The sequence below is a fragment of the Olea europaea genome, chromosome 7 (assembly GCF_002742605.1).
Source record: "Olea europaea var. sylvestris chromosome 7, O_europaea_v1, whole genome shotgun sequence".
Classification (NCBI taxonomy): Eukaryota; Viridiplantae; Streptophyta; class Magnoliopsida; order Lamiales; family Oleaceae; genus Olea; species Olea europaea.
In genome coordinates this window covers 20,652,021-20,662,201 of record NC_036243.1, presented here as the reverse complement: position 1 = coordinate 20,662,201, position 10,181 = coordinate 20,652,021, and the positions used below count along the sequence as shown (strand labels likewise).

General features: G+C 34.4%; 2 protein-coding genes and 1 pseudogene across 2 annotated transcripts; all 3 read left to right on the top strand.

The window, feature by feature from the left end:
• Window positions 1–771, top strand: part of LOC111398049 — an 11,932-nt pseudogene extending 11,161 nt beyond the window's left edge.
• Window positions 772–2,008: 1,237 nt separating this feature from the next.
• LOC111397374 (expansin-A11-like) lies at window positions 2,009–3,412 on the top strand. The gene is made up of 3 exons (XM_023024271.1): window positions 2,009–2,406; window positions 2,503–2,824; window positions 2,936–3,412. The coding sequence occupies exons 1-3, from the start codon at window positions 2,262–2,264 to the stop codon at window positions 3,240–3,242; spliced, it is 774 nt and encodes a 257-aa protein (XP_022880039.1). The 5' UTR covers window positions 2,009–2,261; the 3' UTR covers window positions 3,243–3,412.
• A 3,647-nt stretch (window positions 3,413–7,059) lies between these two features.
• LOC111397718 (peroxidase 64-like) lies at window positions 7,060–9,334 on the top strand. The gene is made up of 4 exons (XM_023024713.1): window positions 7,060–7,278; window positions 7,365–7,553; window positions 7,822–7,984; window positions 8,779–9,334. The coding sequence occupies exons 1-4, from the start codon at window positions 7,072–7,074 to the stop codon at window positions 9,012–9,014; spliced, it is 795 nt and encodes a 264-aa protein (XP_022880481.1). The 5' UTR covers window positions 7,060–7,071; the 3' UTR covers window positions 9,015–9,334.
• Window positions 9,335–10,181: the final 847 nt, after the last annotated feature.

Genomic DNA, 10,181 nt, shown 5'->3' with positions numbered 1-10,181 from the left:
CCGCTCAAAATGAAGCAATTTGTATTAAGCAACATTCAGAATGCTCCGAAACGAGTATCTGATATTGTTGAGAGAACCGAGCTAGATTGCATTTCTTATTCTCCTCTAAAGTTTAGATCACCATGGAATATTTTACTTGGACATATTGTTCACGACAATGTTTGTGTAGTTGGCGACGCCTTTCATCCCATGACACCGGATATTGGTCAAGGTGGGTGTTCGGCTTTAGAAGATAGCGTAGTTCTTGCAAGATGCCTTGCTGAAACTTTATTGACAAAGACGTCTGGGAACAATAAAGAAGATGGGGAATATGTGAAAATGGAAGGGGGGCTGCAAAAGTATGCAAAAGAGAGGAGATGGAGAAGTTTTAGTCTCATAAGCACGGCCTACATTGTTGGAATGATACAAGAGAGCAATGGCAAGGTGATTAGTTTCTTGAGGAAATCCTTTTTGTCTAAATATACTGTTGGGATTTTGATGAGAATGGCTGATTTTGATTGTGGAAAGCTAAAGATTTCTTAAAATAGCTTTATTTTATATTACACGTTATCGTAATATTAAGCAAAGCACGTATGCCTCGCCCACTAGTTTATAGAGCCCGGAGTTGATACAGTTCGCTTGTTTTCTCTTTCATTCAATAGATAGAAGCCCGTAATGGAAACTCTATTGTTCTTTATTGTTGTGGAATCTCTATATTGCACTTTATTGTTGAGAAAATTGTACAGCTAAAGTGTGTTTTAACTTGGTTATATGCAATTTTCGAGTTAAATATCCTAGTTATTTAGGGCAATACAGCCTCAACAAATTTGTATATCACTCTGCTGATGAGAGCAATTACGAACATATATGCCCGTAAAGCTTTTGGAAATTGAAAAGCTATTTTGGAAACTAAAAAATTGTTTTTGAAGATTTTTGGATAATTTTTAAAAGTACTTTATCTGACTAAATGAGTTTTTAAAGAAAGCTAATCTAAGAAAGTTTCTATGAGAAACTCTTATTCAAAAAGTAGAAATAAAAGTAGAAATCTTGTCAAATCGGCCCAATCGGCCCTCAATGTGCGTTAAACTATGAGAATGGTGAAAACTTTTTTGTAATAAAGAGGAATAAAGTGGAGAATACTTCTAATGCATTTCAACCAACTGGTTCTTTTGTATTCCTATGATTGGCATCTATTTTCTGTAAAATGGATTAGGTAGCAGTTACTGGTTACCTATGGTTATTCTTGTATTCAATACCAAATAAAAATTGTAAATTAGGTAACTAAATTAAAACAAATGGAAGCAGAGTGACCAACGCGAAACAAAGTTGCAAACTTGATGACATTCGAAGAATTTTTCCGGATAGATAATGTCAAGGGCATGTGCATTACAAATAAGAATAGTGGGTTTGTCTCATATAAGGTCAAAGAAATGCACATGTAAAGATGCATCAAATTGATTTTTGCTAAATATTCTATAATTCCAAGATTTGATTATCTTCTGTTTTCCTTCATAAAATAACAAGAAATCCCTTAAAAGAATGTGAGAAATTAATGAGTTGGGGTTGGGTTTTGATCCATTCAAGGCTCTTCTGTTGGGAAATCCATGTGTGGTTTCAAGAAATGGACAGAAGAACATGGGAATAATTGAATGAGATTCAGAATTCTTCAGACTTCATAAAGATATTCATTAAAAAAATGATGTATTATTATTATTATTTATTTATTTTTTTAAATCCTAGTTGCAGTTTCACATGAAAGGCTGTTACATTGCATAAAATAAATTCTTTTCTTTTTTTTAATCATTTACAAGTACATCGGGTATACTCCAGCTTATAAAATTCCTACGAAATTATAAGATGTAACAATGACACAATCTAACGACCCAAAGCTAGGGACTCAAAATAAATCAAAACATTAGAATACAATGTAAACATAGCTTTGTAAACCTGTGTTTTGAAATCTGTCTTACAATACTATCGGAGCGTGGCTAAGATCTTTAAATATCTATCTATTTCTTGTAATCCAAATGTTGTAGACGGTGCTAGCTAGTGCAATTCTATTGGCTTTACTTTGCCAAAAAGTCCCGCAAGCCTCCTTTTTAATTTCCTTTAATGAGCTTGCTAACGTGGACATTGAGCGTATAAATAATCCACTTTAATGAGCTTGCTAGCAGAAAATAAATTCTTTTATCTCTATAAGTTTGTGTTTTGCAGAGCCATTAACTGAAATAAACTCACTAATCTTTCTTCTCATTCCTCTCTTGCATTTCGCATAGAGAAAAATGTCTAAAAATGTCATTTTACCAATCTATCTTATAATTGGAGTCTCTTGTTTTCTCATGATCAAGATCAGTGCCTTTACAGCTTCTGGTTGGACTCAAGCTCACGCAACCTTCTATGGAGGCAGTGATGCTTCCGGGACAATGGGTACGAGACGAAAACACATTTTTTTTCGTGCTAGATCTACTGGAAGATCGTTAATTAATGAAGAACCCGTGTTTTTGTTTAATTGTTTTGTAACAGGTGGTGCTTGTGGATATGGGAACTTGTATTCAACTGGTTATGGGACTAGAACTGCAGCATTGAGCACTGCATTGTTCAATGATGGAGCATCATGTGGGCAATGTTACAAGATTATGTGTGATTACAAAGCCGATCCTAAATGGTGCATCAAAGGAACTTCTGTTACTGTTACTGCTACAAACTTTTGCCCTCCAAACTATGCTCTTCCTAGTGACAATGGAGGCTGGTGCAACCCACCTCACCAGCATTTCGACATGGCTCAACCCGCTTGGGAAAAAATTGGAATTTATAGAGGTGGAATCGTGCCCATCATCTATCAAAGGTTGTGACTCGTTACTTTTCTCTTAATATATGTTACTAACTCCTTATAATAAGCTCGTACTAATATCTCGTGTATCACGACCTGAAGATTCATGTTTTTTACGTGATGTAGGGTTCCGTGCAAGAAACACGGTGGAGTTAGGTTCACAATCAGTGGAAGGGACTACTTTGAGCTTGTAATTATAACCAATGTGGGAAATGCTGGATCTATTCAATCAGTGCAAATCAAGGGCTCAAGAACAGACTGGATGGCTATGTCTAGGAATTGGGGGGCTAATTGGCAATCCAATTCTTACCTCAATGGTCAATCTATATCCTTCAAGGTCACGACCACTGATGGTCAAACAAGAACTTTCCTAAACATTGTCCCATCAAATTGGGGCTTTGGCCAAACATTTTCAAGCTCTGTCCAATTCTAAGTTGATAATGGGCCATCCAGTTTTAGGTTATGGGCTTTCATGCTTTACAGGCTGCGGCGTGCTTATCCTTTTACTGAAAGCAGCCCGCCAATGTTTATGGGCTATAGAGTATTGTATTTGACATTCGTGCCTGAATTTAAGCCCACCAGAAAATTGGTTAACACTCTGTATTTAGCTTAGAAGCAAATTTCGTCTGCAGCTTCAGTAATTTATTTCGAGTTTTTTTATTTCATTTTCTTGAATAATGAGTAGCATATTTCGACATTCCTGCCTGAATTTAAGCCCACCAGAAAATTGGTTAACACTCTGTATTTAGCCATTGTTTTCAACTCTACTGAAAGATAAATATTTTTTCAAACTTAGAAGCAAATTTCGTCTGCAGCTTCAGTAATTTATTTCGAGTTTTTTTATTTCATTTTCTTGAATAATGAGTAGCATATTTCACGGTTCACATACAGAATTTTCATTGTGATTAGTATTAAAGCAAGATTTGTTAATGCAAAATATTCAAATCCTAAAAATGGAGCTAATGAACCTGCCAAATGCCATGTGGGGTCCATATGGATTGGGGTCGGATCTAAAGCGGAGTCGAATATGTATTAGGCTAATACTTGATGTGTTGTTATGAGTCAGTCCACGAGGACCGATGACTTCTCTATTTAGCCTTGCTTTTTTAACAACCACGAGTTGATCTCTTAAATTAGATATTTAGATTGGTATAGTTAAGGTCTTTACTATTTTCACGCATGATATAAAGGATAAAAACCTCATTAGTAGGTGAATTGGAATGCAGGCGGAGGAGTGTAACTGGGTTCGATTGTTATTTCGCGCGGATAGTCGCTAACAATTAAAAAGGGATCAGACGATTGTGTAAGGAACAAACATCTTGAGACAAAATCTCAAAAAGGGGTGTTTTATTGGCAATGACTTTATAATTGCAACTAAACAGAATGCCTTCAAGGGGCGCAAGCACACGAGTACTGAAAAGAAATGTTTAAGTCTAAACTAAGAAATTGAAATTACATATTCTCTGTTTGAGAGTGTTTGATTCGGTTTCTTTGCTCTATGTCTTCTCTTCTTTTTATATTCCCTTGATGATTTCTTTGTGATCAACCGCTTAGAAACTGCTTGATTGCTTTATAACTAACTTTCTTTTTGGTGGCTAACTTGTCGTGGAACTGCCGTCTCTAACTGCTACCGAGTCTCTTTGTCGTTCAACCGTCTTCAACTGAACTCCTTGAATCGTGGAACGTGATAAGGTTACTCAATAACTGTTTTAATAACTGCACTTCTGGATAACCATAACATCTTATATTTGCTAAGATCTTGGGCGATTCAAAGGTTTGGGCGAGAACAAGGTCATAACTCTGGGCGACTGTAAGGCACTTCATTCGCTCAGATCTTGGGTTTCTTGCAAGCTTGGGTGATGATGTTACCATGTTCATGGGCTTCGACTGCATTCATTAATAATCCTATCTGGGCTTTTATCTTGAATTGCCCAGTTGGGCTTCATTTTTTGGGCTATTTGATTTGAAAATTCCCCAATTGGGCTTCATTCCTTGGGCTATTCAATTTGGACTGCACTTTTAGTATGTCAACAATTGTATTGAACCATTATAGCTTCACTCATTTATACTTTTATTTTCTTTGCTCTATGTCTTCTCTTCTTTTTATATTCCCTTGATGATTTCTTTGTGATCAACCGCTTAGAAACTGCTTGATTGCTTTATAACTACTCACTTTCTTTTTGGTGGCTAACTTGTCGTGGAACTGCCGTCTCTAACTGCTACCGAGTCTCTTTGTTGTTCAACCGTCTTCAACTGAACTCCTTGAATCGTGGAACGTGATAAGGTTACTCAATAACTGTTTTAATAACTGCACTTCTAGATAACCATAACATCTAATATTTGCTAAGATCTTGGGCGATTCAAAGGTTTGGGCGAGAACAAGGTCATAGCTCTGGGCGACTGTAAGGCACTTCATTCGCTCAGATCTTGGGCTTCTTGCAAGCTTGGGTGATGATGTTACCGTGTTCATGGGCTTCGACGGCATTCATTAATAACCCTATCTGGGCTTTTATCTTGAATTGCTCAGTTGGGCTTCATTTTTTGGACTATTTGATTTGGGAATTCCCCAATTAGGCTTCATTACTTGGGCTATTCAATTTGGACTGCACTTTTAGTATGTCAACAATTGTATTGAACCATTATAGCTTCACTCATTTATACTTTTACTTGAGTCGATTATACTTGGGCTCATATAATTTGTTTATTTACGATCACAAATTTGTGTGTTTTCAATGCTTTTAGTTTTATATTATACTGATATTCTATGACATATTAATATGATTATTTCATTTATTTTCACCATCATTGCTTTGATGTAGAGAAAATAACGTATTATACATTCATCTACTCGTAAAATTAAAATGTCAATATCTGAAAAAGAAAATGCAGCTAAAATCTGTGATTCATTGATTGGTAGAAACAATGTATTATGTATCAACAACTATTTTATATACATTTGGAATGACAACATGCATGGTTGTTGGCCAGTTTTCACTTAATCTTTCTCCGGGATACCACAGACAATTCCTCAAGGGAGCTCAGAGTTTTCTTAAGATAATATTTGTCTCTACAAAGTAAAAACAAGTTTGCATTGATTGTACAAAGTACAAACAAGTTTAATCATACATTTTAATCGAGTCATAAGTACTATTTATATATTCACGGCTTACTTATATCTAATTATAAATTAAATCGTATGTAATTCTTTTGAATTGTAGATTAGGATGTGTAGATTGAAGAGGAGATGCTATTGTGAGACAGTCAAAATTAAAATAAATTAAATTAATTTGAATTTATTTACCCCCCCCCCAATTTCTAGTATTATTTGTGTCCACTTGAAAATGCCGAAGATCAACAAGATTAAATGAATATTATTGAAGTTCTCTATGTTAAACTTTTAGATTTGATGATTTACTTAACCCTTGTTTGATTCTCATTCTTGTCAAAAAACACATTTTTGAATAGGGTATTAGGTGAAAAATATATGGTTTAAATAAAAAAAAAAAGTCATAAATTTGCGTATAATATTATTTTATTGAAAAATGTGTATTTGAAGTAGAATCAAATAACTGTTGAAAAATATATTTTGATAGAAAAAATGAGGCTCAAACAAGAACTTAATATTAGAGCTAGCGAAAGATTGAAATTCAAGTTTCGCCGTCATCTATTTATGAAATTTATACACGTATCAAACTCTTGATCGAAAATTAATCTGATATGCATGCATGTGGGGAGATTTGTTGAGACAATATTTAATGCATATACAGAATCCACCCTTTAATATATAATTTAAATTTTCCTGTAAATGTGCAAAAGAATGAATTAGTAATGAAATATGCATAGTATTATTTGGCCGTAGAACTGTAAAGCATACAATTATATCAATTAAAGTTGCTAAATACCAACTTAATCATTTTGTTTTCCAGTTATGTGGATTCTTACTAGATTACTTTATTAGCCAAAATGGTATATAATTAGTTCATGGCTTCATGCTTAAGCAAAATGACTAGCTAATAAATTTATGGCTTTATTTCTCCAAATAAAGAATATTCTCTAACAACTCCAGCGAACGATCTAATGGTTCTAGCTCACCAAACAAGCTAACAAACCCTATCCATGCACTTTGACAATTCGTACATACCCCGGGAGTGGGGTGGGGTGGGGTGGGGTGGGTTGAGGGGAGTTTCCTACAAATACCATTCAGACATCATTATCTCCTACAGTAACTGATCAGGACAGAATATATTTGAGTAGCTTATACTATGGCAGCCACTTATCTTACTCTAGTGACCTTTTTCCTATTTTCTTTGATATTGGGTTATTCGAATGCATTAAGTGTAGATTACTACCACCAAACATGCCCTATGGTTGAGTCGACGATACAAGAAGCTGTAAAGAAAGCTATGATGAATGACAACACAGTTCCAGCCGCTCTACTTCGGATGCACTTCCATGACTGCTTCGTTAGAGTATACATTTTCCATTATGATTTTTACTAGTGTATTTTTTAATCTTCAAACTAATTTTCATGGTGTTTATTTATATATATTTCAAGGGCTGTGATGCTTCTGTGCTGCTGAACACCAAGGGGAAGAACAAAGCTGAAAAAGATGGCCCTCCTAACATTTCCTTGCATGCTTTTTATGTTATTGACAATACTAAAATGGAAGTAGAGGCACAATGTCCTGGAGTAGTCTCTTGTGCTGATATATTGGCTCTAGCTGCTAGAGATGCAGTTTCTCTTGTAAGTTCGATTTCCACTCGTCAACTCATCTAAAAGTTTAAGCCCGATTCTCAGAACACCATTTTTTTATTAGACAACACTAAAAGAGGAGGGGGAGGGGGGAAGGGGGGGTGGAAGCAACATAAGTAACAACATTTGTTACTTTCCAAACATGTCTTTGGATAGAATAAGATGATCATAGATTCAGTTGCAGTTGTGGTAACTACTTCTATTGAGAATGTTTTGGAGAAACTCCCATACTAATAAGTGCACTAAAATCCATTTTTAGACAGGAGGTCCTACTTGGGAAGTACCGAAAGGGAGAAAAGATGGAAGAATTTCGAAAGCTACCGAAACCAGACAACTACCTGCACCAACATTCAATATATCTCAATTGCAGCAAAGCTTCTCCCAGAGAGGCCTTTCTATGGATGATTTAGTGGCACTCTCAGGTAACTGTAAAGTCTTTCTCAAACTAATTTTCTCCCTTCAGCATGGAATATTCGACCGATCCTCGTGGCACCAAATCATGAACCTCACGTTACATGTCGGAGAAGTCATGATGGTTCGTTGCCCATGGAAACAATTTATTATTATTATTATTATTATTATTATTATTATTATTATTATTATTATTATTATTATATTTTTTAAAAAAACTATGCACTTTAAGTACTATTTCTCGAGAAACCAATCTGAATATCCATTAATCCAACTGGTGGAGGATTACAAGTGGCTTTAGCCAAATGATCTTCTTGAGATTGCATTCAAACAATTTGTGCTTATAAGTTGATGGTACTAACTGTGATTTTTACGAAATGTGTAATTAAAATTAAAGATTGGCTTTGACTTTATACTGAGAACGAGTTTATAATTAAAAACAAATGGAAAGTACTCTATTTGGTTTGATTTAAAATCAAAATTTTAATATATCTTGATAAAAGTTGATGGCGATGTGTGGTTAAAAAGTTATGTCTCATAAAATTTGGGGTTTCAAATGGTTTTGGAGAAAAATAAATTTTAAATAATTGGGGACAAACGGCGGCAATTTTGTTTGCGTAGTAGACATCGAAAATTGTACCTCAGACTCGAGCTATAACTTTTCTAATTTCCGACCCAAGGTACTTCATGTCCATTTGCTCATGGTAGAGTTTGAGGGAAATAAATTACTTTTTCCTTTTACTCACAAAGTTAGTCATAAAATGATTTTCTCCACAATAATATCTACTTTGACATGTACATGCAGGAGGTCACACCCTAGGTTTCTCTCATTGTTCATCCTTCCAGAACAGAATTCACAACTTCAACACCACAACAGACATTGATCCATCCATTCATCCATCTTTTGCAGCAAGTTTAAGGCAAATTTGTCCCACGCATAACAAGGTGAAAAATGCTGGATTCAGATTAGATTCTTCTCCAACTACATTTGACAACACCTATTACAAGTTACTTCTCCAGGGAAAAAGTCTTTTCTCCTAAGACCAAGCTTTGCTTACTACTACAAGAACCAAATCATTGGTCGCAAAATTCGCCCGTTTGCAAGAAGAATTTGAAAAAGCATTTGTTAAATCCATGATCAAGATGAGCAGCATAAATGGTGGAACTGAGATTAGGAAAGATTGCAGATTTGTTCGGTAAAAGGTGTTAAATTAATTGAAAGGCGCAGAATGATTGTATTTGTGTGTTTGGTATAAGATTTTTTGAGGAACAAAAGCAATTAAGAAAAAGTAATGCTTTTGTGTTGTTTGAGGAATATGGAGATGTTCAGAAGAATAATGTAATTCTAAATTCAATTTAATTGTGACATTTATGCTTAATTTGTTTGATTGTCTTTGGACATTTCTATTTTTTATTGTAAACTGGTAAATTTACATAAACAGTTTGGCCTCATATGGCATTATTTCCTAAACTTTAATTGTAACACTGCTATAATTTGTTTTTGTTGTTTTTAATGTTGAAATATTTCGATTGGGGTTGAGAGTTTGTCAACTTCATCCAAAAACATATTTCACAGAGATCTCGAAATTTATTTGATTGAGTCAGAATTCTCACCTCTGAGTCCAAAATTTTTTTAGGGCCTATTTGATTTGACCGATTTTCTATGGATTTTCCACATTTTGACATGTTTGATGGCAATAATTTTCTTGGCAATTTCCTTTCCTCCCTCGTGCAATTTCCATGGTTACGTAGAAAACCAATTCCCACCAAGTCCAGGGGAACTGGTTTTTTTGCCGGATTTATTTTTTATTATTTTTTTTTGGCAATTGGAACAAATTTTATCCCCAGTTGTAACAAATTTTGTCTATTTAATTGACAATTTTCATTAAAAACTAAGTCAAACGAACACCAAAAAATTAAAAATTTTGACATTTTTCAGGTCAAAAAAAATTATACCAATCAAACACATTAATTGACAATTCCCAGAGAAACTGACAATTAAATTCCCTGAATTTTTTTTCTTTCTACCCAAATTTTATTCTTGTAATCAAATGAACCCTAGTTGTTTTCTTGATATTCTTTGAAAACGCCATAAAATAAAAATATTATTTCAGTAATAGGTTAGAATTTCCAATCAGGGTTTGAACAGTAAAAAAGTAATTTTTTTTTTTTTAAATCTGGGTAGTGAAAAATAAAATTCTAAATGCA